Genomic DNA, 27,447 nt, shown 5'->3' with positions numbered 1-27,447 from the left:
GTGCGTGGGAATCTTCAGCTTAAGGAATTTTAAGGATGTTGATTTATTTTGTATTTACTTAAATCTTCATGGGCTGTCTGTGTGCTGGGAACATGTGCAAGGAAATTTCTGCCCGTCTCCAAGAACCTGGTTGTTCAGGTGGACATTGGAGTTCCTTGACTGGAAGGTATGTTAGGGATTGTGATACACTGTGGTAGCCTGATAAAGCATCTTTGCAGTTGTTTCCCAGTGGGAAGGTCTGTCCTGCCTGGTGACAACTGGGAGTGGAGGAGGCACATTAGGAGTCGAGGCAGACAAAGATTAATGCTGAATTGTCATGGTACAAAGTGTTTTTTCTTTCGCAGTTTGACCTATGTTATTGCTCTCTTCCATCATCGTATGTCATATGTGTTAAAAAAGTATATATATCTCTGTGTGTATGTGTATGTATCAAATATGTATGTACACAAACCGTGCACTTGTGTATATGTGCACATGAGATTTTTTGGTATGGAAAAGAATTATAAAAAATTAACACTTCCCTATGACATTTTAGATTTTGGATTAACTGAACTATGAGAAAACTTAACACTTCCCTGTGACATTTTGGATCAGCTGCTGTGGGGAAGAAGAGTTTAAGAACAATTTCTTTTTTTTTTTTTTTTTCTTTCTGAAAAATGCTTTTCTGAAAGGATTTTAATGGCAAATTAGATTATAAGGAAAACAAGGAATATTGTGTATTGCCATAAAATTGATATTATTGGAATGAAGTGGATACTTCATCCCTTTTGTACTGTTCTCTCCAATTTAGGGTTGATTGGAGTTCTGAGAAGCAAATTACTGAATTTGCTTCTGGTTTACCTTGAGGTCATCTGAGGATGTGAACGGCATGTTCTCGCTGCAGGCGGGCTCCTGAGGCCTTACCGGGCTGCCTTTGTCACATGGGCTGTGACCCAGACGGTTATTTCGAGCACTTTAAATCCAGTAAGGCTCTGTTAAATGGGATCAATGTAAGTCAGCCAGGCCTAGCTGCAACTTACGTTTTCTTTAAGACATTTGCTGCTGATAACACTTACTGTTTGTGAAGGAGGAATGCTGGGACAAATGCACTCAAAATGGTTTCCAGGAGCTATTTGTGCATTATCGTAGCCTAAATGTTAAGAAAAGGCTCTTTTATAGTTGCAGACTTTTAATATTCTGTTACAAGTTGTTCCAGCATCAAATTATCTAAAGTAGCATAAAGTATTGTACGGTAATGATTCTTGTGGTACAGAATTATTCCATTTCTGTAATGTAGATAAAATGTGACTTTCCATAACTTCAACTATTAGAAGAATCTGTATTAGATATCCAAAACAGATTTAAAATAAGCACTAAGATGTATAAGGCCATCATTCAAGAGACCATATTGAAAGAATCACACTTAAAATGGTCTCTCAGTAGTTTATAGTAAAGTGGGAAATGAAAAGCCACTCTGTGCCTTCTTATTTTGTCAGATGGATGAAAAGGAATTTGTTTGTAATGATGCTTTTTGGACTGTAGTCCAAAAAGATCCTGGAATAGGTGGGTGATGAACAAGAAAGAAACTCCCTTTAGGTGGGAAATGTCCTGATATGGCTGATTGTTAGTTAAGTAGTAGTATTTGTTAAATAGCAGTTCTCTTTGGTTTTGTGATTTATTTTTTTTTTTTAATTTTATTTTCCTGTGGCATTACTATGCTAGAAAAATTAAGAGGTACTAAATAGGTGGGAATCACTAGTGTTGGAAGTGCACAGCAAGATTTTTGAACCCTGATTTACTTAAAGGCTAGATTCATCTTAGCTGTTTCATGGGAATACTTTGCCTGGTGGTTGAAAGAGCGGCCTGTAGGCATTTTCCCAGGTATCTGGGCTGCTAAGTTTGGCTATGGAGAGTGAGAACTTTGTGGCTCTGTCTACACAACCAAGTCTGTACTCATATCTAATAAGATCCAAGCTTGATGACATCTGGAAACATTTTGACCTGCTAGTAGAGGGCTGTTCCTGACCTAATTAGCTTGGTGTTATAACTAGCTCTCTGCTGTTCTGTGATTTTGCTGCTTTTGACCTCATCCAATTTATACCCCTCACTGAATTTTCTGATTTAGGTCCTAAAGGTTAAAACAAAACCAGCTTTTATGGGATGCCTTTTTTCCAATCAGTGTTTCCGTACTTCTAAATTTTCATATGTGCAATTGTTGGTTATTCAAAGTAGAAAAAGCTGAATAATTCAGCAGCCGTATGGTTCGCACATGTCAAGATGATACAAAAGGGGGGGGATGATCAATCTTTTTTTTTTTTTTTTTTTTTTCTGTGCTGTAAGACAAAGCGCTGCTTCCTTCGCTTTCTTAACTCCGTGCCGAGTTCCTTCTCCTTGTTCTGGCTGAGTGCTTCTTTTCGAGAGATGGTATTTTTAAAGGGTGAATGTTATTTGAGAGCTAGACTGTATGCTGTAGTAAGATAGTAAGATAAAGAAAAAAAATCTTTTTTTCTTTATTTCACCTCTGCTTAAAAAACAAAAAGCTACCACTATATCTGTATATGCACAAGGAAAATATTTTTGAGTTGCTGTGCAAAACTGTTAAAATACAATTTAAACAAGCTCAAAGAAATGCATAGTGTGTATCTTTGCTGAAAAGACAAACAAATAAAATGGAAGGGAAACAAATGGTGACTCAGTTCAGTTCTGTTTGCTTGAATAGGAGAAGGGATGATAAATTCTTGGAGTATCATACAGATTTCAAGAAGGTCATATGAAAGAAAAATGTGTTTTCAGTGCAGCATAAGTACTTGCCTATTGAAACAAGTCCATTCTTAAGAGAGCAAAACCTAAACAAATGCTCTTATGTGACTTGAAAAGACATTTTTCTTTCTCATCCACATGCATAACATTTACATGGTGTTAGTCTAGTAGTATTAGGCTGAAATAGTAAAATTGATAATGGCAGTAAGGTTTTTGTTTTGGTTTTTTTTTTTTAATGTATAAAGGCAGTGGAACAGATGTTCAGAACAGTATGGAATATTCCTTCTTCCCCATCCCACCATCCCTTTCACACTGAGCCATCTGGAAAGGGACTACAAGCAGGATGAGCAGCCATCATGCTAAGAACAAGATTAACGTGTCGGCATCTTTTGTTGATACTTTAAACTGGTCACTGTTTGTTCAGCGGAAAGCAACAATGTGAATTGTCGTCATTGCGTGTGAGGTTACATTATCCACATAGATATGGAAAAAAGACAGAAGAGAAAATGTGATTTATACAGAACAATTAATAAATTTAATTGTATTTAGTCTGGACATGAACCCATACAGGCACAAATAAACTTTTTTTCCCGTTCAGCATACTGTATTGATGTGACCAGCCACATTTTATGCTCAAGCAGTGTCATGTTAATATTGTTCTGTTAAACCAGATTTAATATTTTTTGGGTGGTGGAAGCTTCTGTACATGTTTTTTCTGGAGTTTTTCAGTCCATGCTCTTTGTGTACTTTTTTTTTTTTTAACCCTGATGTTTTTTACAGCAACAAGCAGACCACATGTGGATGTTTTCCAGTTTAATCAGTTGGATTTCTTTAGTGGCCTTTAGCCTTATTTCTTTCGAGAGAAAGCATGACTAGTGTTTTGGCTTAATGAACAAAATTTTGGTTAGAGAAAGGACAGCTTATGATCTATGAACAAGAGACCCTAGTCATGTGTGAAGGTGTCCTGGATCATCTGTATTCTTATGCAGGATGAGTAGAAAAGGGCAGGTGGATCTGATGCTGGCAGAGTGATTGGATTTAGTACAGCAAGCTATTGTATTGTGCAATCTGTGAACCTGTATTAGATTTCAGGTAAGCAAATCTGTTCTTAAATAGATACTGAAGATTAAAATGTGTTAGTGAAGGAGAAATCTTATTTAAAGGCTTAACAAATAGCTTCAGTGGGACCACAGTGTTTTTATTCCATTGTTTTGCGGTTTGTTTTTTGGTTTTTTTTTTTTGTTAAAGAAAAGAATTTTAAGGACTGGGAATCTGACATTAGATTCAAGAAGGCTACTTGAGAATGAGATGCCTAAAGACTGAAACTACTACTACTGTTGTGCAATAAGCTATTCTAAGTGAGAAGGTGAATCAGAAGAAGGTGACACCAAACAAAGATCTCTGCTTTCAGAGAAAAGATAAGCATGAGAAAAGGAAGAAAGGTTAAAACTAGCTGACGGATATTCACAGATGTTCTGGGGAAAGTTTATCCTGTGAAGAAATGGAGTAATGAGATTAAGTAAATTATTAGTGTTTTTTTAAAAAAAGAAAGTACTTCAACGTGAAAAATACAGTATGTATATGTTTTCCTATATCTTTAAAAAAATAAAGCATCTTTAGAAGTATAAAGATTTAAGTGAGGGGGTAAAAAAAAAAATCCAAACTAATTTACTGGCAATGTTTTTGTGTATTTGGCAGTGTGACAAATTGCTGTGAATATAAATTGCAAAATCCATTAATTTGGACAATGAGAAAACTTAATACAGGGGAAAAAAATGATATTCCACAGATATATTTGTTGGGCCTGAAAGAACTACAGTTTTATACCCAGAAATGGAGATAAAACAATGCAGTGACCTTAGTTATGCTGCTGATTGTATGCTTCCTTCATTAGCAGAGAGCAAGAAATACTTCTATTTCTTCCTTTAACAATGGCGAAACCACTTAATTGGAGGAGATGTATATGATCCTTTATTCTGGAGCAGAAGATGAGACTTTATCATAATCTGTCTGTACTTTATAATGATAAATTTTTTATTTCCTTGGAAACTGCTGGGGAAAAATGATGTGATGGAGGAAAAGTTAATGTTGGGATTGTAGTTTGGAAATAATTTCTATTGGGAAGAAAAAATTTAAAGCAATAATTTCTTTAAAGCAATCCCTCAGTCTTGTTCATTGAGACATGCTTACTAAGCAGTGAATGATAGACACGACTACTTAAACAGAAGTTGATGAGACCTTAACACTGTTAGAGCACGGCAGATGCACAAACATCCCCTTGAACCACAGTCAACAGGTAATGCAAAGATGGGGTTGTAGAACAAAGGCCAAAAAAAAGTCATCCACCAAGGTTTAGAGAAAATAAGGCAGATTTCTGACTTGTCTTCAGAGTTGCTGAACCCCCCTTTTATTTTACGATCTGTACTTTCATAGAAAGAATAGCTACTTAATTTCAGGTTAAATCATTCTCAGGACCTTTTTTTTTTTTTTTTCATGCATTAGTGAAAGTCATCTTGCAAATGCTTGTTTAGAGTTACTGTTAATGTGAAATTCTGATGAGAACTAAATTTATTAATGCAATTGCAAATGTAAATGTTCAGTGCTGTGGAGATACATATACTTTTTTCTCTCCCAACTTTTTAATTAAAGGAAATTTCTGAATTAATGTGTTCACCTTTTAGTGGTTCTGTAAACTTTGTGTTGCAGGCCTACCGTGTTAGCAGAGGCAACTACCGCCTTAAAGTTTTTGTTATGCTTCTTATGGGTTTTTTGGAGATGGGGAGGGTTGGCTAGGGAAACGTAGGTCCATAAAATATATTTAAGTTGTAAATAAACAAAATCAAACACCATCCCTTCCCCTGTTGTCCTTTCTCTTGTCATTACTTAATGTCTTGATTTCCTTCATAATATCACTGGACCATAAAATCTGCCCTGAAGAGCTCAGCACAGTCAAAAACCCAGCCAAATGAAAAAAAACCCAACCCTCTAAGTTGGTGAACCTTCAGTAATGGCTCCTTGCAACAGACATTAAAATAAGAGCTCTATTAAAGAAACAAAATTGCTTTAGGGGTTTCTGTGCGCATTTCATCATTGCTAATGATGTCCAAGTGGAGAGCAGTGACAAGTGGTGTCACTTCCTCAGGGGTCTGTACTGGGACCTGTACTGTTCAACACCTTTGTAAGCGACATGGACAGTGGGGTCGAGTGCACCCTCAGCAAGTTTGCCGATGATACCAAGCTGTTTGGTGAGGTAGACATGCTGGAGGGAAGGGATGGCATCCAGAGGGACCTGGACAGGCTGGAGAGGTGGGCCCAAGCCAACCTCATGCAGTTCAACAAGGCCACGTGCAAGGTCCTACATCTGGGTCGGGGCAATCCCAAGCACAAACACAGGCTCAGCAGGGAATGGCTGGAGAGCAGCCCTGAGGAGAAGGACCCAGGTGTGCTGATTGACCAGAAGCTCCGAAAGAGCCAGCAATGTGCAGTCGCAGCCCAGGAGGCCAACTGTATCCTGGGCTGCATCAGAAGAAGTGTCGCCAGCAGGTCAAGGGAGGTGATTCTGCCGCTCTACTCCACTCTTGGGAGACCCCACCTGGAGTAGTGCATCCAGGTCTGGAGTCCCCAACATAAGAAAGAGATGGACCTGCTGGAGTGTGTCCAGAGGAGAGCCACGAGGGGGATCCGAGGCCTGGAGCACCTCTCCTATGAGGAGAGGCTGAGGGAGTTGGGGCTGTTCAGCCTGGAGAAGAGAAGGCTCTGGGGAGATCTTCTTGCGGCCTTCCAGTACCTAAAGGGGGCCTACAGGAGAGCTGGGGAAGGACTTTTTCCCTTTAAGGGTGGTAAAGCACTGGAACAGGTTGCCCAGAGCGGTTGTTGAGGCCCCATCCCTGGAGGCAACGTGGTGGCCTTGGGCAACCTGGTCTAGTGGGAGGTGTCCCTGCCTAGTGCAGGAGCGGTTGGAACTCAGTGATCTTCAAGGTCCTTTCCAACCTAAACCATTCTATGATTCTAATACTCGGGTTGGTATGACGTGAGAGGAAGATCAGAAGTAGTGGTCTCATGCTGAGAAAAAAAAACCCTCTTTTCATTCCAGCCTTGACTGTCGTGTCTTTCAGGTAGATCAGGAGGAAGATCTGGGGAAATGACATCGATAGAGTTGGCCATATATTAAATTTTAGCTATTCTTTTGAGATGGGCATTTTCTAGGCATTTCACTTTACATGTGTTGTCTTGTTGAAAGATGTAGTTGGCTGTGGATAAGAATGAAATTGTTCTTGATTTTTAGTTATCCTTAAGGAACAGGATTCTATTGGGCATTGTACATACTTCTAACAAATGTCTGCCATTGCTTCAGCAAACTCAGTATCAAAATCGAGAGGTGAATTAAAAATTAGGGGAAACATGAAAAAAAAGTATATTAATAAAACAAACACATTGTTTGTCCCTTAAATTGGGATATCTCTAATGGAATTAAAGTACCTTAGTACTTAAAGTGTAATTATGATGTTTAGTAAAACTTTATTGTTTTGATGTTTTTTCCGTAGTAACCTGGCTGAAACAAAAGTTGCATACTTGATAGAACTAGAATACCTAGAAGATGGTATAAGAAAAATAAAATGGATAACTAGATGATATTATGAAAATTACTTGCCAATAGTCTTGTTTAGATGCTTTTTGATAAATACTGAAGTATTCTGGAACGTTGGAGCAGTGTTATACAGTAACTGATGGCAAAATATTTTATATTCTTTTGCAACATACAAAATGTTGTTTCAAACTTTGTTTTTTGTTTTTTGTTTTTTTTTTTTTTTTTAAACTAGCTTCACTCTAACCAAACAACACCCAAACTTTAAAAAGGACAGAGGAATGAAATTATATAGATCATGAACTTCAAATAATGATTTCCAGATTATTTGCTACTTCTAATATATTTATTTCTAAGTTGTCAGTACTGCTAAAAAGTAGATGATGTTCACAGATGATAAATAGGAAGGATTCCCAAAGATCAGATTCCTCCTCATCATCATTTAGGCCAAAGTAAAAACAGAAAGGTACACAAATAAAGACAAATAAAGACGTGTATTCCTTTCCTTCCCTTGAGTTAAGAGAATAGCAGTGTCTGCTGTTCATGTAGCCCCTCATTTGTGTTCAGTAGTGAAAGATGAGGGGCCTTTGGAGGACAAGGACATCTGTGATAATAGTGACTCCATAGGAAAAAAATGGGGATGGAGGACATCTACAAAACTAGTGTTTGGGGTCTTTTCCTGATTTCCCTTCTCTTCCTATAAAGCACATACATACATTTTGAAGGTGGGGCAATTGCAGACTATCTAGAATTACAAACTTGAATAGGAAAATGGGCAGTATTACCAGATTGGATGCTGTTCAGAGAGGGAAATTTAGCCTGTTGGATTGAGTGTGAGAACATGAGGTATGGGAAAATTTAACTGCCTGTAAGCATTTGAGATATTGAAATGCCGTAAGCGTAGAGACAGTGTGATGAGGAGGTAGTGTAACTTGATTGGGTGGCTAGAGCTGAGGAAACCAACAGTTTTGATGAGGTGAAATTCAGTTCTAGATTCAGACACCTAAATTTAGGTGGGTGTGTAGCAGAGCTTACCCGTGAAGTGTTTGAGCTCACCTGTGTCATCCTTATATCTATCTATCAATAGATGCAGTGATTTAGTTGCTCTCTAGGCTTCTGCTGAGCTCTCAAGAGGGACGTGGACACTGAGCTCATATATACGTAGTCACAAATTTAGGTGCTTAATTTTGAATAGAATCCCATCTGCTACATTGCTTATGACAAGCTGCATATTCAATCTATCTCTTGTTTTTCTCCTCCGTAGGAGGAGAATTATGGTAGTTTTTTCTCTTTTTATACGGGTCTGTGAGATTTATCAATGAAAAGTGCCAAAGCTCCCTGAAAATAATAGAATATATTCAGGGAGAATTTAGGATGGATGTATGGAAAGCTTTTTTTCATGGTAGAAATGTTCAGCTTTGTTATATTTTACTAGAGGCTATGAGAAGAAACCGCTTAAGAGTTTTAAAAAGGGATTGAACAAACTCTTTGAGAAAATGTAATAAGGAAATGTTTACAAGTAGAGCGGCTGTATAATGAATTGGCATTCGTTTCGTGGTATAAAGAACTTGTAATATTAAAGAACCATGAAATGCAGCTACATATTTTTAGTGCTAGTGTAAATTACAGTGCCTTTTTGGGGATGTGAAAGGGCAAAAGGCAGGTTTGGGGAACAGCTGGTGCTTTGAGTTTTTGCCAGTTGCTCAAATACTTGAAACCCCAGCTTGTCCCTTATAATAGCCGTGCTTCACTGTTGTTTGGAAAGATTGTACATTGTGTTTGTCGTCTTTCATGTTTGTTACAGTACATCTGCTTTCTCCTTGATTTTTTTAAAAATCTGACTTGCCAAGTCAATGTCAAACTTCCTACATGTAGTTTAACAGCTGTTGTCCAGAGGAAGATGGTGCAAGCTGACCTGGAGCGATACTCCCGCAACTGCAGGGGAAGTGTGGAAAGAAAAGCAAAAATGCTTTGATTATCTCTTTCTGTACCCGGCTTGCCTCTACAGCAATAACTAGTGGGATAAGTGCCTTCTAATTTTAAAACAAAAGGCAGTTATGCAAGTTGTTATGAGGAGAAAAAACGGAAGAAAAAGGGAGGCAAGAGTACTGAGGGAGCATGCCTAATGTGAATTTTTAATGGGCTGTTCTAAGCTAATCCAAGCTTCTGATGTCCTGTCCTTTCAGAATGCGTGTGGAAATCGAGTTAGGTTAGTGGTGCAGTTGCTGATGCCAGCAGGGTTCGGAGAGCAGTTTGTGCTCCGGTCAAGAGTTCAGTCCAGCCAGATGTTGCATCCAGTAAGGCACATGTGGATTTAGTAAGATGTTATCATAGAATCATAGAATGGTTTAGGTTGGAAGGGACCTTGAAGATCATCGAGTTCCAACCCCCCTGCCATGGACAGGGACACCTCCCACTAGACCAGGTTGCTCAAGGCCCCATCCAGCCTGGCCTTGAACACCTCCAGGGATGGAGCTTCCACAACTTCTCTGGGCAACCTGTTCCAGTGGCTCACCGCCTTCAGAGTGAAAAATTTCTTCCTAATGTCTAATGAAAACTGCCCTCTTCCAGTTTGAAGCTACTACCTACATGCCCTTGTAAAAAGTCCTTCCCCAGCTCTCCTGTAGGTGCCCTTTAGGTACTGGAAGGCTGTTAAGTGACATCTTACCGTCTTAGTTTTGTTCTTCCCCTTTTGACTCCTGCTCCCATTTTTCTGGTCTGCTGTTAATGTCTCATGCATTTCAAGTGCAGCCAGTTATATATATATATTTGCAGTACAGCATCTTTCTAGATCCTTCACCTCTTGTGCCAGATGCAGCTGGCAGTTTAAAGCCAACTGTGTCAGGCATAGGTGGCTCCATCCAGGGAGCAGAGTTGGACCTATTTATCCTAGCTGTAAGTCTATGGCTGTATTGTGTACTTAGCCAGGGTAAAATATGTAAGAAAATGGTCAACTATGATTGGTCCCAATCTTCTGAACTGATACAATTTTTGAAAATAACTTCTTTGAAAATTAGCAACTTCTTTGCCTTATGTTTTCCATTTATTTGGGGATAGGAACCAAAAGAAGTTGTTACTCAGTTTTACAACGCAGAGGTTAAGTATGATTTACTAAATGCCAATGTGTTTAATACAGTGACAGAGTATCATAACGAGCATCTTGTCTAGTAATAAGCTGGGACTGAAGTGTGACTCGAAACAGGTGGAAGATGAATTGGGAATGCAGTGGAACTGTCATTGCCAAAGCTTTTTTTTTTTTTCTTCTGCTCCTGGTAACATACTGCCCCCCAGCCTGGTTGAGCCTGATGAAGCTCCTGTAATTCAGAGGCTTATTTTGTCTGGATTTCTTCTTTAACCTTCTGTTACAGATATTTTGAAAAGATTTTATCCTCACTTCTCCTGAATTTTCTTGGAGAGATTAAGTTCATCTAGTTGTGTGTGGTGAAGAAAAGGGTGGTGGTGCTTTAGTAGCAAGGGTAATAAGTAATAAGAGCTTTTTCACTTACTAATGGGTTATATTTTACCTTGCTTTTGTTGAAGATGGTAAATAAATATAAAGAACAGATGTGTTTCTAATAGTCAAAGAGAAAACTTTGCAACACAGTGATAACCAGCACCATTGCTATCTGGTAGTGAAGTCAGAAGTTAAAAAAAAATACTGTGTGCGGTTGAAGGCTGAATAGGTCTGTGTTTGATGTTTGATTCAGGTAGTTGAAGGTTTTAAATTAGAAGAAACTTGTAATTGCAATGGCAGGCCTTTTTTTTTTTTTTTTTCCCTTCTGATCAGAAGTGCTTAATGCATTGCTTAATGTGTGGCATATATTTACTCATCAGTGTTCAGTTTACCTTTTGGAATTAAACTTCGCACTGAAATGAGGTGGATACATAATAATTTAAATAATGCATTCACAAATTAAACTTGTTTTCCCCCCCCTGGTCTCAGCACTGCTGTGTGTTTTAGCCCGCTTTTTAAAGAAACGGGATGTCTTGGGTCAGTCTGTCTCTCCCCTGCTAGCTCCTGAATCCGTTGGACCATTTCATAAAGAATTGATGAGAAAAGGAAAAACTCAAACAGCAGTTGTATATTTTCTTCAAATTAGCTTTCATAGGCAGGGAGGAACATGATGTGGAGAAGGGACTTAAATTAGTGCTCCTGGTGAAAGGCATTTTGATTATACTCAGTGTGATGGGTGTTTCAGGAGGTAGCAGGCAATTAGTGGGGCAGCGTGCAGCCAGCTTCCGACTGGCCCCAGCACGTTGCGTGGGGTGGTGGGGAAAAGTCGGGTAAACTACAAAAGGTAGGGGGCCGGGGGGGCACCTCTGAGAATGCTAGATAGAAAGCCATGGGAAACCAGGCTTTATTCTGCTAGTCTTCTGTTTTTTTCATATAAGAATTTAAGTAATATCAGTTTTTTAAAAAAAGAAATTGAGAGTATGAACATGTGTAGCAAAACGCATTCCCAGTAATTCTCTTCAAGCAGACAAACCAACCCCCACAACCCCCAAATCCAGTAGAATGGTTGCCTTGTTCACCAGAGTGTTTTATTGGGGAATTGCACATAAAAATTAGTTCCAAGAAAAGACAATTTTGAGCTGTCTAGTCACCCAGCAATATTTCGGGAATTCTGTTGTCATACTTGAAGGGAGTCTTTATGCCTTTAGTCTGTACGACAGTGTTGTTACCATTGCAGAGAAAAATAAAAATTGTAGCTTGTGTGTTGGAGAAATACTAAGATTTGGAATTGGCTGCTTTAGCGTTGATTTATTCTCCTATTAGTTTACTTCTTACTAATTATGTTTATGAAAATTTTACTGCACAGTGAAGTAATTCCTCATAATTACTTTTAGTTCATAGTTGCAATGTGCTAGTCTGTTTGCAGTGTGACGTTGCTAGATGTTGCTCTTCAAGTGAATTTCCAGATTTTACCTATTTTTGATCAAGTTCAGAAAACTGACTGCATTGGATATTAAGTAATATTTTAAAATGCATCTGTTTGTAGAGGAATATGAAAGTGTAGAACAGAAACAAGCAGCTTTTTGGTCTAATATAAAATAAAATTATTCCTCTCTTACATCTGATGTATTGTTTAAAATTTAGCAAACTCAGCTGGCCTTAAATTCTGACATATTTGAATAAACTGTCTTATATTAAGAAAGATGTAAGATAAAATTCAAGACTACTACTTAAAAGTTGTGAGCCTATTTCTTCCTGGCCTGTTCTGAAATAATCTTACAGTTAAATAATTTGCTTTTTGCTAATTACTTAAAAGTAGTTAATTTTTTAGAAATGTTCTTGAGAAGAGAAGTCATTACAGAGATTACTGTGCAACATTGGAAAAGCAAAAAGGTCTTTTTAATTTACTAATGTGATTTTAATGAGAGAAATTGAAAGATTACTTGAATTGCTTTAGTGCAATAAAAAAGAACTTTTCAGTTAAGTCTTTAGCAAATGAACTTATGTCCTTGGTAACACTGTAACGTCTCATTCCAGAAAATGTCAATGCTGCACGATCTGTTAAATAGAATTATTATTCAGAAGTACTGCATGGACGTTGAATTGTCAGTGTTTAAAAAAAGCTAATCAAATTGACTTGTAATTGTGTTAATGCCATTTTAAAGAAAACTGCTTAAGAACTTTTTATGTTAGATGCTCTCATTTCCCGTTTGGGGGAATTCTGTCCCACTTGAGCATCCTTGCTGTCAAAGCTGCTCTCTGCAGGATAGTGTTTTTTATGCCACTGTGTCCTTTTGTGACACTTAGAGATCTCTTTTTGTATTTGTTTTCCCCATTCTAGTTTCTTCTATTTTTCCAAGAAAACCAGTTCTGACAGCCTTTTTTTTTTTTTTCTTTTTTTTTTTCCTCCGACAAATGTCTTCCGGCATCTGCCATGCTCCCAAAATCTGTTCAATATGTGCTCTTACCTTATTCGGATTGTCGTTCAGCACCACCTGTGGAACACCATCTTCTTCCTCACATTGCAGCTTCTTCCTTATTCTCTCCCAGCCTATTTCTGGGAGGGCCTTGACCTTATCTGTCAGATGAGTTTATCATTTTGACCGAAAACCTGTCGGAGCAAGGGTAGGTCAGTGTCTGACGTAGTCAGGGGGCTGTAATGCACGGACAGTCCGTCAGTGGCCAGCTTGCCAAGGCAGCGAGCCAGCTTGTTCCAGACAGTGATTTTCCTGCAACTCCTGTGAGGACAGCCAGCTTTTTATAAATGCAAATGTGCACTAAAGTTCAGTGATTCTGGTACTGGAGCACAAGTTTGTGTAGACAGGGAATTTTACTATTTTTGCCTTGGATTTGGTGTACATTGTCTACAAGGACTCTATCTTCTGAGATTCTCTGCAGTGCTCTTGTCATGTTCTGGCTTGAGCGCACAACTCCAGTGCCTCGGTAGGAATTGTACAGTATCTTACTGCAGGAATGTTGAAGCAAGTGCTTTAAAGGAAGAAAGGTGAAGTGTATTTTGTAGAAAGAATGTGCTAGAGAGATTCATAGCTCTTAATTTCATTTTTGTAAATATAATACGTATTTTTCTGTAAATTCCAGGTTGTGAGCCATGCCTTTGGTGAAAAGGAACATCGAACCGCGGCATCTCTGCCGAGGAGCTCTGCCAGAGGGAATTACTAGTGAACTGGAATGTGTAACGAATAGTACCCTTGCTGCTATCATACGCCAGCTAAGCAGCTTAAGTAAGTATCTGTAACTTCCTGCAAGTATTTGATTCCTGATGGAAAAACTGAATAAATGAAAGCTTTAAGATGACTTGTTTTAAATAGCAAAATTGTGATACAGGACATTGCCACTTATGTAATATAATAATATAATGGTACTTCATTGCTTTTATTCTGTTCTATATTTTGAAGTTTATACAAGAGCCTTTCTAAGATTTACAAGTGTAACCAAAAAAAATAATCACCAAAAAAGCCCCCCAAACCCAAACAAAACCCAACAAAAAAGCAACCAATGAAAAAACCATCATAGAAAACCAGGATTTTTTCTAAGATGAGAGAAATTGGTGCAAGAAAGAAGACTAGCACTTGAGTTATTCTTGGCTTTCAGTTGTACAGGATGAAGCCTCTTGGCATTCAATGACACATTTGACTGAAATTTCAGTTCTTTTAATGTGCTAATATTTCTTAAGCCTTTTCTTTATATATGTGTGTGATCAATTCATATGAATGTAATTAAGCACATCGATCAAAAGAATGGCATTCACTGAACAAACCTGTAGGCTTCTGTTGAGCTGAGCTAGTGTCTGCTCCATACAGAGCTGACAGTACAGTACACCTGTTAGCTGACACCACAAGAAGAATTCTAGGAGCATGCCTGGAGTGCGTGCAAGAAGAATAATATTTCTTAATGAATGAGAAAAGAGATTTCTTCAGAGAGTGTTTAAAAATCAGCAGCTGTTGTTTGTGCTGATAACTCTGGTCCTAGAGAAGAAATTCTTGCTTCATCAGTTTCTTCACTTTTTAAATGGAAATGGTTTAAGAATGTAAGAAAGTCTGTATGGAGTTTAGACTACGAGTCCCACCAAGTCCGGTGTTCAACTTGTGATGATAGGAAATAGCCTATGCTTAGGTAAAGAGTACAAGAAACATAGCATATTCCCCTTTCCAGTAGTCAGTGATTCAGGGATTTTCTGACCTGGTGGTCCATCTGAATCATCCTGTATAACGAGCATTTGTAAACCTGTCATCTGCAGAATGGCTTAGATGTGTTCAAATAAGGATTGCACTGTTTTCTTGCCCAATGACCCTGTGGCAGAATGTCCCACAATAGAAGTTGACCTATTTCTTCCTTTTGATAATTTCTGGTTCTTGAGTTATGAAAAATAATTAAAGATGTTTTCATCTTGTGTATTTCTGTAATCATCTGTGACTTTATTAAGTTTTTACTGTGTTCTTCTAGTAATATCTTTTCCAGGTTGGAGTATCCTGATTTGTTAGTACTCTTTCTGGATAGAAACCTTTTTGTATTTCTGATCATTGTTATTTCTGCTTTGGACATGTAAGTTAGAGTATGTTGAGTGGGAATTTTTTTTTAAGGTGGAGTGTTGAGGACTTCAGATCATAATCAAAACAGACTTTTCCTGTTTTATCATTAGTTCCCTAAGAATTTATAAAATTTTGATTGCTGCTAAACATTGAGTTTATATTTTCAGAGAAGTTTCCAAATGATTTTCTGACCTTTCTTGAGCAGTAGCTGCTGATTTAGTGTCTAATATTATTTATAGTTGTGTATCTATTCACATTGAGTTTCACTTACTGTTTTATCAGGCAGTTGCTCAGTATTGACATCCTTCAGTTTCAGAAAATTGAGACGAATGGCTAATGTCTCCTAATTACATTCAAGTATATCTGACAAGGCCTCATTTTGGTATTGTACAGTGATTGCCAAAGTGCGGCTAATACCCTTTTCACTTGTCTGACTTGCTAGGAATGTCTAACTTTCATTTCTCCAGATCTGGTGTTGGGGCTAATCTGCCTGTTATACAGCGTATGCAGATCCTCTTGTGATTGTTGCTGAGGAACTGGCTACTTACACGATCCATATCCTACAATTTTCCCTTAGTGGATTTCTAGGGTCATCAGAAGTCTCCGTACACAGCCCTAAAGTACTTTATTAGTGTCAAGTTAAAGATCTATGCAAATAAACGATGTGTCCTTTGTATTAACAGATGAATACATGGCATTTAATGAGTGAAGTCTACCACCAGGCTTGTCTGCAGTCTAAAATCTGTCATGTTTGCAGAGGGTTTTTTCTGCAGACAGCGTTTGTTTTGCCTGTGTTTCAAGCCAACCGGGAGCAAGGAAATGATCACAGAAAAATGCTGTGCTGGAGCTAGTGTAGTATGTCCTGCTGACAGCATCAGAGCTTGTTGGTGTTCCCACAGCTTGAAGCATAGAGAGAGCAAGTACAGGTCTATCTTGCAGTCACACTGGTTTTTAATGTTGTACTGCGAGTTCAGTGTGGATTTTAAAAACTGGTAGATCTGTGCTGTTGCATACAAATTTGGCTTGCTTCTGCCTCTGCTCCTTTCAGGAGACATGAACAAGTTCCTATCCAAAAGGAATGTGCTCTCAGTGGAGCTTTTTTCTATTATGTCTTCAGATTTGGGTTTGTTTGCAGCCAGCTGGCTTGGAGCACAGGCAGAGTGAGCAGGGTTCTCTATGAAACTGTGCACTTTTATAAAAGGCAAAAGCTCTACTAGGGGATTCCACTTCACTTGGGAGGAGCAAATCTAGCGGGGGGAGGACTAGGAGCATTTGCATCCTGTACCTGTAAGTACAATGATTTTTTATGTAGTAAACACAGTCATGGAGCAAAGGCTTTGAAGAAAGCTTCCACAAAATACTCCCTTACTTTTGGCAGTGGAATTTGGTCTGATCGCTGCAGGACTCCAGCCAGTGAAAAAAAGCTGTTCTCTGCAACAGGATCTGATGCACCATGTTTTTTTTCTGGAGTTTTGCATATATGGGGAAGAAATAATAAATTACATCTGATTGTTGTTGAAGACTAAATATTTAAAACTGTATACAGACTCCTTTATTGAGCTTTTCTTAAATAGATTTCAGTCTGTACATTAACATACTCATGTTTCAAGTTGCATTACCACTTCTTTCATTTAAATGTTTCGTATTTTTGTATCTTTGACTTCTCCTTTCATTCAGATACTACCTGTCAGGCTGAAATTTTATTCCTACATGGCTATAAACCATCTGCACATGGGTATAGAGATAATATCTTTGACCCATATGCAAGTGATACCAGGCATTTTTTGCTGTACAACATAAAAGGAAGTGTGATCTGTGGGGACTTAGGAGACTTTCACACAGAGAGCAATGTCTACCAACTCGCCTCCTAATATTTTTAGGGGTAGTTTGGCCATTGGCTCAGAGTTTCACTAGTTCGCATGCAGACCTGAGCACACTGCCTCCAGCTTTGTGTAACTCTACTCTTTACCACTGCTGAATCAGGTTGAGTTGGGAAGTTAGCTTTTTTAAGAATTTTTTAAGAATTAGTAGCAGCCTGCCACTTTTGCTTATTTTAAAAAAAAAAAAGTGTTGGGGGGAAAGCATGAGTCTAATGCTGATTAATCCAGTTACAAATGGCTGCGTGGAATCGCTGTCTTCTGCTCCGTGTTGTGATAAAACGGTCATGTCCTGGGTGAATTGCAGTTCACAAAACACCACCTAGTTCTGCGGGGCGCTTCAATCCTTACCTAGGACCCTGAGGAGAGCATTAGTGCAGCGCTGGGTCCCTTTGGGGCAGCCATAGTGTCACCTTTCTTCCAGTATCTTGCAGAACTGACATCTGAATGCCAGGTGATGACATTGCTCTACCTTTTCTCTTTGATAATGCATGTTTATGGTGTGCAAAAATGTAACCCTTTTAATGCACTGTAAACCTTTCCATTAACTTCATTGTGTTCTTCCATACACTTGTGCTATGGGACAAAGAATGCAAAGCAAAGCTGTACTTTTTAGACTTATATGTGAAAGGAAACTAGCCAAAGTAATAAACACTGTTGGGTTTCCAGTCTTCAGGCAAGCCAGCACCATTGTTGAGTTTCTCTTCTGTTACAGCACTGAGCATTTTGACTGCTGACAAAAGATACCTTTGGGTCAATGTATTCAATGTGTTAATGCACACCTTTTTATGCAGTTTGTGAAAATCAATTGTCATTAATTCGGGTGGTGTCTAGTCTCTGCTAGAGATGTTATAAACTGATGTGGCAAGATGATGTTTCATGTAATTACTGCAGAACTTGAGTAGAGGTGTTATTTCAATTATTTGTGAAATACTGATAATGTCTTGCGATGCTTGGAGATTTATTTTGTGAGCAACTGAATATAGAGCTCTATGAATACGACCTGTGGAAGTGCTAGAAAGAGGCATTTCTGTTAATTGACATTAAAACCTATTGAGTGAGGCAGCACCATGACTAAATTTCCCCTCAACTACTTCTGTGGTTGGAGGGAGCCTTGGAAGGAAAGACTGCATAATTACTTTGGTGTTTGTTTTTTTAAAATAATATTTAGGTTGCCCATATGTTGGAAAGCACCTCATGTTTTTAAATGACTGTCTTACAGTACCGAAATCAGCTCTTAAGTTGAAAGATACGTGCTTGTAATTTCAGATGGTTTTTTTCTGCTTGTTTCTCTATTGTTAAAAATCTAATAAAAAAATGGTAACATAGAAAACACTAGAGAAGTATTACTTTATTTCTAAAACTTACTGCATCATGTTAATCAAAATAGCATGTTCCAATATTGCTTTAGCGTGTCACTGTTTTTACTGACAGAAGATTGACAACCTGTCTTTCACTTGTTTTAGAGTAGCAAGTGTTTAAAAATTAAAAATAAAATAAAATTCAATATTAAAAGTAGTATGTTCCCACAAATCAACTTTATGACTTATTTTGCCTCCTGAAAGATAATTGACAAGCACCTGTCAGCTTGACTTCTCTAGGGGTGATGCGCTTAATGTTAGAATGCAGCAGTCCTCCCTCAGCAGGCTGATTTCAATATATTAACATAAACTAACATCCATTAAAATTTGTTGAAGTTTGAGCTCTGAATACTGGTGGCTGAAGAGCGTAATGCTTGGTTTATTTAGCTGAAGAGTTGAAAAGCTTATTTGTTCCATAGCTTGGAATAACCTCTTCATTTGCAGGAACTAAATCAAATAGGGTTTATAATTGAATCTCAACTAGCTGCTGGGAAGCACTTAGAGAACACTTTTAGCTTGAAGATGGTTGAACACTGGCACGGGTTGCCCAGGGAAGTTGTGGAGCCTCCATCCTTTGAAGTACTCAAAACCGAACTGGACACAGTGCTGGGCAACCTGCTCGGCTGACCGTGCTTTGAGCAGGGAGTCGGACTAGATGATTTTCAGCCTCAACTGTTCTGTGGTTGTGTGACTTCTGTTTTGGTGAGGGAGGACATTAGGAGCAGGTAGGCAGCACGCTTTGCCTCCTGTCTAGCTTCCACATACGTACAAAGCAGAGCTTGGATACACCAAAATATCTAACATTTTGCATTAGCTATTGTCAGATCTCACGTTTAGTGAGAAAAATCTAGTAATGGTAAAGTCCTCCACTCAAAGCAAGGCAATCAAATTAATTTTTTCCTCATTTGTAATTCACAACCAGTGAATTACAGTTTCAGATGAATTACAGTGAATTACAATTTCAGAAACTGAAAAACAGTTTCAGATACTGTTTTAGTGGTGTTGTTCTCTTCCCCCCAAGTAAATGATCCAAGAAAAGAACAGGCTTCCGAAATGTGGCAATTTTTTACTTTGAATTATGGTCTCCAGATGTTCACAGGATGGGTTCTTGACTGAAATTTTAATTATGTCTTTACTTTCCTTTGTAAAATGTAAAGATTGGTTATAGTACCCAACTTAAAATGACAACAATTGCTGTTCTTTTGGAAGTCACTGTCATTTAGGTGGCTAATACATATTCCGTAATGTTCCAACTATTAGACAAAATTTCACTTTCCCCCTCCTCTATTTCTGCTCTTGAGATTCGTCTTGGTACAGGTCATAACAAGAGGAGTTTAACTTAGAAGTAAGGTTTTAAAAATTATTTTTCTTTAAAAAGCATGGTTAAACACAGGAGGCAGGATTTTGCTTTTTGCACGATGAACTGATGGAGTGTGGATGCCTTGAGAGGGATGTTGGCTGCAGAAATTGTGGAGGGAGAGATCTTAAATGAAGCACCATGTCTGGGTAGGAGGGACTGAGAGACAAGTACGTGCAGCACTGTCAGTTGAGTGAGCAGGAGCAATTAATCTGTGTGGGATCTGAAACTTGTAGGGGAAGTTCTGGGACAGGAGAAGTGATTAACTGGGGATTCTGGTCTGGAGTGGTTGAGAGGTTTTGTCTGGGGCAGAAGGAGAGTCAAACTATGGATGAGAATGCCTAGTACTTTGGGAGGTGGGAAGTCTAGGAAAGGAATGGGCATGCAGAAGGATCTGTGGACCAAGAGGGGATTGGGTTGATAATGTGGCACTCGTGTCCGCTGTAGCATTTTGAGGACAGGGCTTGAGGCTGCAGATCTGGACTATCTGTTCTCATAGTGATTGAGAAATTAAGGCAGCTGAAAGGGAGGCTGAAAAGGTTGTAGGCTCCTCTTTTGTGCAGTATCAAGTCCAGACTGGCTGTGGGTAAATGTGGTCAGTGCCATCGCAGTCTCTCAAATGACTCCAGTGACAGAGGAACAGGTATAGAGTGAGCGTTTGTAGAGGTAAGTGGGCTGCCTTGCATGAGGATCCTGGTTTTTTTTATGTTTCACTTTGCCTTCATTTTGATGTTGGCTTTTGCTCATGCTTATAATTAAATCTTAATGACTACGGATTGCAAGACTTTAGATTTCAAAATTTACTTCAGAAGCTTTTATGGACGGCAGTAACTTTGATGGGCCTTTATTTTCATTACAGAGGCAGGTTTTAACGATCAGTTGTGTGTCTGTTGGCAGTAGCTCAGCTACCTATGGGTTAAAATTTGAAAGTCTCCCTGTTGAAGTAGAAGACTAACCAGAATGTCCAGGAGAACAGACTTCAGGCAGCATTTATGGTATATTTTGAGATTTTGTCCAAATCTATTGCCCATAATTTTGCTGAATGACAAACTGAGCTGTTAAAACACAGTAGCTGTAGGATTATATTATAACTTCATGATATTGAAGCCATTTGTCTTGTGTTTTGTAAGCCCTTAGCAAAGGGATTTCCTTGTATATTTTCTTACACAGGCAAACATGCTGAAGACATATTTGGTGAATTGTTTAATGAGGCCAACAGCTTCTACATCAGAGCAAATTCCCTTCAAGACAGAATTGATCGCCTTGCTGTCAAAGTTACCCAGCTGGATTCGACAGTAGAAGAGGGTAGGTAATTGCATGAAAGCGTTGAGCCAGAAGTGATGTTGACAAGACCACAGTATTTAATTACACAACAGTCTCTGTCTTTTCAAAGTAATCCTGATATTTCGCCTTGTTTTTTCAGTAAGGCAAGCTGGGAAAAAGTCATGTTAGCAGAGCGAGAAAAAATATTCTTGAGTTGTATAACTGTCTTCATTTTTGACTTAGTGTTACTTCAAGAAGCCTCTGTGGTGATGGAGCCATTGCGCTGCCTTTTTCACAGGGAAAACTTTTAGTTTGTGAGTGTAATAAATCAGAAGTGAATATATCTAGACCTTACTGGAAATAAATCAGAATATTGGAAAAAGTTTGAGATGGTAATCTATTTATTTATATCAGGATAGGGGGTCACAAACTATATTAGTAGAATCTGTTCTGCATGCAGTCATCTAAGATCTTCTAATACTCTTTACCTAAATGACATACTGTGTTTGCATCAACCAGGTGAAATTCTCCAGGGACTTCTAGTCACTAGAAACAGTATTTCCTTTAAAATGCTGTTACATCCTCACTTGCTTAAGTATTTGGTCATTCACTTTGTAAATACACAGTAAAAACAAAGGATTTGAGTAACATCATTACATTGTTCAAAAGCACTTGTTTGGGTTAAGTAAAGCATGTTTCTCTGTCCAGCTCTAAAAGCTGTAACATGCATGTTTGCTTCCATGTTCAGTTGTATGTCTGAGCCAGCCACTGCGTGTACTCCCTGTTCAGTTGATTCCTGACGTTTAGTAAAATGTAAAAAAGCTTGTTGCATCAAAACAGTAGTGTAATATTTACTGAGTAGTAGTTAATGCTACTTGTGATATCACAGAATCATAGAATGGATTGGATTGGAAGGGACCTTGAAGGTCATCTAGTTCCACCCCCCCTGCCATGGGCAGCGACACCTCCCACTAGACCAGTTTACTATATTTAATAGCAGTATTTCTATGGTTTATATATTATATTATATTTTATATTTATATAATTTATATATTGTATTTAATACTACTATTAATGCCAATATTAAATTTTACTGTTGATATTTAATAGTGTAATATTTAGCCATCCATTTTTAGTTTGTTACAGTCTGAAAATTATTACACGTCAGATTTTTTTTTCTGGTTTTGGAACATGTTAACTGGTAGAGTATCACAGTTGACGCTAGTCCCTTTCTTTTGCCATCTTAGAGTTCAAGAGCTATATGGGAATATAAACCAAGCTATCATAACTACTATCCAGCTTAGTTTTTAAGGCATGTGGTGGTAATATGAGCAAACTAGAAGATACTCATACACTGTAGTTGCTTCATGCTGAGGTGGATGGTGTCAGCCATCATGACTTTCAAGTCCAACGTTTTTGGAAATGCAGTCCTCATCAGAGGTTGTTTTTGCTTTTGTTTCTTTTTTTTTTTTTAATGTCTCATTTGTATTATGCGATACCTCCTGGCTAGTTTCCAGAGTTTGGAGAGTAATTAAAAGCAGCCTGTTGGAAGGGGAAACTAGTGTATGGACTGAGAATTTGATCAGATTTTATTTTAAACTGACAGCATACTCTTGCATTGCTAATTGTCTTTCCCATTAATAAGCTATATATACAAACTGCTGTCACTGTAGTGTCAGTAGGGAATTTTATTACCTATTTAGCTGTAGAAGTTGAAATTTTTATAATAATTCATTGTACTGTTACTAATAACTAAATATAATTCTGGGTAACTTAGGCATTTAAGTAAAACATCAGTTGCTAGGTTGATTTAAAAAACCCTTTAGATTTAATTTCATGAGTGATTTTTTACATTCTTAGGTATAAAATATTTTTATATATACATTACATCTTAACTATATATAAACTAAGTTGAAAAAAATTTTTAAAATATTAGAGATTTTTTTCAAAAGCATATAAATAACTTACACTCAGAAGCCCCATAAAAGTGGGATTTGTGCTGTTTTGAACGTCTTCCTTCAAACAAGAATGTAACAATTCAGGTATATGCATCTGAAAAAACTGCCTGAAATACCTTACTGGTTTACTTAAAAGCATGTTTAAATAGAAAGTAGTTTCTCAAAAATGATGTTTTGATACTTCAGATAACTTGGATGCTGGAAGGATGATTTGGAATGAAATACTCTGTTTCTAATTTTTTGCTATTTTCAAAGCTACTGAAGAATCTAAGTGGTCTTGGAATGAGAGGCAAGACCTCACCACAGATAACAAAAATAGTTGGGTACAGAAGTCTGAGTGGGATTTACTTTCCATCATGACAAAGGATAACAGTGTACCTTACAGGTTCTGTATCAAACTTCGTGCCTTTCTGGTTCTGCGGGTCATCAATATATTAAACTTCTTTTGATGAGTGCTGTTCAGTTACTGTGTGAAATTCTCACAGTTTGCTCTCGAGACTCAATAAAGTAGATGGATGGACAAGAAATATTAGATGAAATGTCAATGGGAATGAAAAGAAAACAACAGAGTGCATTTTGTTTATACTCCTACATCTTACACTGTTAAAACAGTTGGATCAATTTGAGAAGTGGTTAGTGGCATTGTAGACAAGCCAGTGAAGAATTTTGTATTCTGTTTAACTTCAGTTAAACCCCTGTATTTTAGGTTGCCTAAGAATGGAAGATAATTTGGAGAGCTTACTTCCACTTTTAAATTATGATTGGCTAAGTATTTTAGGTTGCCTAAGAATAGAAGATGATGTGGAGAGCTTACTGCCACTTTTAAACTGTGATTGGCGTTATCTGGATCTTTTTAGCAATGGTCACTTCATCTCAGGAAAATTTATATTAAGAATGAAACAAAGTCTTGCTAAAAGTGACAGGAACAGTTAAAAGCAACTTAAATCTTCAGTTTGAAAAGAAAGAATGAAAAGGCTAGTATTGTTTCGCCCAGAATTGTGTACATGAAAAGATGAAATGGAAGTATGTTACTGGACTGTATAAAGAAGGTAAGTATTTTTCTCTAGGGAGATAAGGAAAACTGAAGATCAAGAGATGTTCAATTACATGGAAAGATTTTGGAGTTGAAAAATGGTAAAAGAGGAACTCTCTCACAGGAGGTTCTGGAGGGCATAATTTAATTAAACTTAGAATGGGGTTGAATGTGTATGGATACCACATGTAATGATAAAACATGCTGTCTCAGAGGAATACCAGACCTTGTGTTTCAGGCTTGAAGCCAATCTTTCTGCTATTAGAAATCCAGGTTAAACCTCGTAAAAAGGGGAGATCATTGGACACCTGCATGTGACAGGACTTTATCTTCTGAGACAGTCCATGGTCCCGTTATTTTAAGTGAGGTTCTGGACCAAGTGGGGCTTAAATCTAATTTATTAAGGTAATTCTTGTATGCCTTCTGTGCTTAAATGTCATCTTCCAGTTTTCCTTCTATAATTTGCTAAAAATATTTTAGATAGCTAGTGTAAAATGGACTTTGTTTATCCACTTATGTTAATTTCAGACCTGTGATAAATGTATTTTTGTTTCTAACAGTATCATTGCAGGATATCAACATGAAAAAAGCATTCAAGAGCTCAACAATTCAAGATCAGCAGGTAGTTTCAAAGAACAGCATTCCTAACCCAGTGGCTGATATTTACAATCAGAGTGACAAACCACCACCTCTGAATATTCTTTCACCTTATAGGTAAGGAAATATTCATTGTTTATGTTCTTGTATTTTGCCCTTTATCTCCTGGTTGTATGCAGAGAACAATTACATCAGAAGGGAAAGGCTGTACTGGTTACTGAGGTTTGTTTTTTCAGGGACTTTCCTGTTCATGGAAACAAAAATTGCTATTACCACACTTAAAATCGTAAGTTGTACCTGACAAAATCATTATATTTCAGCATAAGTGTTACATGGCAGCACAGTATCAGAGAGCAAGGGCCATTGATTATGTAAAAAGGGAAAAGAAAATTAATAATATACTGAAGTGCTTGGTTTGGTTCCTTTATCCAGAAAGCTGGATTTGTTGCTTTTCCTTTCCTCTATTCTCCCTCTTCCCCCCAACATGCACACATAATCTTTGCTTTTTCTTTTCCTGGCTACTTACTGGTGAACAACAAAGCAGCAAGTGGGGCTTACTTTCCTTTTTTCTTTTCCTGTTTCCTTTAAGTTTATTGTTACTCATGAAATGAGTATAATTTGTCTGAAGGGTTGTAGACATGTTTTTACTGTGTCCTTCCAACTTTTGAAAGGTACTAGACTGTGAGGTATCTGTGTAAAGCAGGCACTCAGTCTGCAGTGAATTATTTGAAATTTGTTTAGGAATGCATAGCAGAGCACTTGCAGTGTATTTTATTTTGAAGAGCTTTTACCTGAAAGGTAAAATTTTCAGATTTATAGCTGAAGGCCATGTTTTTTGCCACTACTGTAGACAATAGTGGTATTTGATTGTTTGTAGGCAGTCAGTTAGTAAGAGTTGTTATTGATCAGCTGTTCTGCACAGCTATGTCCTAATATATATCTGGATGACAGTGTCAGTGATCTTTAGTGTTATTCCTGTTTTGTTAGGGATACTTGAGTGAAATTTACTTAAATTTTATTTCTGGGTGAGTCTTTTACATCTACTGAATTGAAATTATTTGTATTTGCCTTGGACAAAGCTTAAGCAAATTTCAAATTGTAGTCTGACCAAAGCTGGAGGTGTGAAAGGGTGGCCCCAGTGTCACCATCAGTAGATTAGATGTTTGTAGCGAGGAAATCTAGCACACAAAAAGTAAGGGGTTTATGGCTGTATGACCAGACAGTGTACTGTACTCTATACAGTGCTCCAGTGGTTGTAAGGTTTCTGTGTACTGGATCTCCATTGCTCTTGATCTTGTTGGTAGAAATTAGTATTTAGCTGCCATCAAAATTTGCCCAGGAAGAAATTGGGACCCACAGCCAGAAGGTGCTCTGAAGGACACCGGTTTAGCAAGCTAGACTGGGATCACCATCAAATGCTGTTTGGACCATGCCAGCTTCCCTGCCATGTTGACTTCCCCTACACGCATTGCTTTCCAGGAGTTTACGATATTAGAAGATTCCCTATTTCCATGCTGTGGGATCAAATCGGGATTTGAGAACGTACCTTTTTTGTGGCTTCTTGGTCTGGGTGTCCCTGGCTCCTGCTGCCAGTTGGAGCTGGCATGCCCAGATCCAGTTCTGTCTGAAATCCTAGAATAGTCTGGTAGGATTCAGCCTTTCAGTTGCCATCCCTTTCCTAACCCTTCTGCTGGTTGGAAGAGTCCCACTGAGAATAGTGACTGTCTTGTGCTTCCTGGCACAAGGGCAAAGGTACTCAGACCTATCTTGTTCCTAAATCCAGATCTTAAGACCCATCTGGTTTGAGCCAGATACTCCTTTTCCAGTTCTTTTGAGACAGTTAAGTTCCATTCTTACACTTCTGTCTCCTACACACCCTGTCTTGGCACTGATAATCTTGCAGCACCAGTGAATTTCACACCAGTGAGTTGGCTGATGCAGGAGCCTGCTCAGCTCCTGCTGAGCCCTGGTGAGGCATAGCCTGGGAGCATGCCTCCCAAAAGGCTGCGTATTCCACCCCTTTCCCCCGAAATTCTTGGCGTGAATCAAGCCAATTGTAAGCTGTAACTACAAAGAGTGGCATTTAATGCACTTGGCATGCTGTCATCTTATAATGCAAAAAACATGAAGCTTGGATAATCGTCAAAGGTGAGTTTTGTTGAATTTTGATTTGAAAATCAAAAATACTTTGATTTGAAAAATACTAATTTGTATTTTCTTAGCTTTTCTTCTACTGTATTTCCAGGGATGATAAGAAAGATGGATTGAAGTTCTATACTGATCCTTCCTATTTTTTTGATCTTTGGAAAGAAAAAATGTTACAAGATACTGAAGATAAGCGAAAAGAAAAGAGGAGACAAAAGGTAAAAGCAGAAGCCTAATAGCAAATGTGTGTATTAGTTTTGCATATGGTTGTCCAGGCATAAAAGTTGCTAGGTCATACTTAGTTTGTGTGCATGGAAAGACTATTCCTCTTTATACGTGGCTGTAGATTCAGTGGGTTCAGTTTTTATAGCTCACACTGTGTATTTTAAGAAGTTGGTAAATTGAATTTTAGGAGTACTGTAGTTATCTTCCAAGATACTTTCTGTAATCCTTTGCCAGCATGTGCTTATTAGTACCCAGCAAAATGGCCCTGTTGCGCTTCCGAAAAAGACACTGTGATTTAGGGAA

The 27,447-nt window shown here is 38.1% G+C and overlaps 1 protein-coding gene across 1 annotated transcript in view; it reads left to right on the top strand.

The window, feature by feature from the left end:
• Nucleotides 1–27,447, top strand: part of WASF3 (WAS protein family, member 3) — a 52,387-nt gene that overhangs the window by 12,569 nt on the left and 12,371 nt on the right. Inside the window, exons 3-6 of the mRNA XM_009890608.1 lie at nucleotides 13,878–14,020; nucleotides 21,094–21,228; nucleotides 24,738–24,891; nucleotides 27,020–27,137. Coding sequence (XP_009888910.1) covers nucleotides 13,888–14,020; nucleotides 21,094–21,228; nucleotides 24,738–24,891; nucleotides 27,020–27,137 — 540 coding nt within the window. The 5' untranslated portion in view covers nucleotides 13,878–13,887. The remainder of the gene's footprint in view (nucleotides 1–13,877; nucleotides 14,021–21,093; nucleotides 21,229–24,737; nucleotides 24,892–27,019; nucleotides 27,138–27,447) is intronic.

The sequence above is a fragment of the Charadrius vociferus genome, unplaced genomic scaffold (genome assembly GCF_000708025.1).
Source record: "Charadrius vociferus isolate BGI_N301 unplaced genomic scaffold, ASM70802v2 scaffold278, whole genome shotgun sequence".
NCBI lineage: Eukaryota > Metazoa > Chordata > Aves > Charadriiformes > Charadriidae > Charadrius > Charadrius vociferus.
Note: the sequence above shows the minus strand (reverse complement) of the source record. Positions and strands in the feature narration are given on the sequence as shown.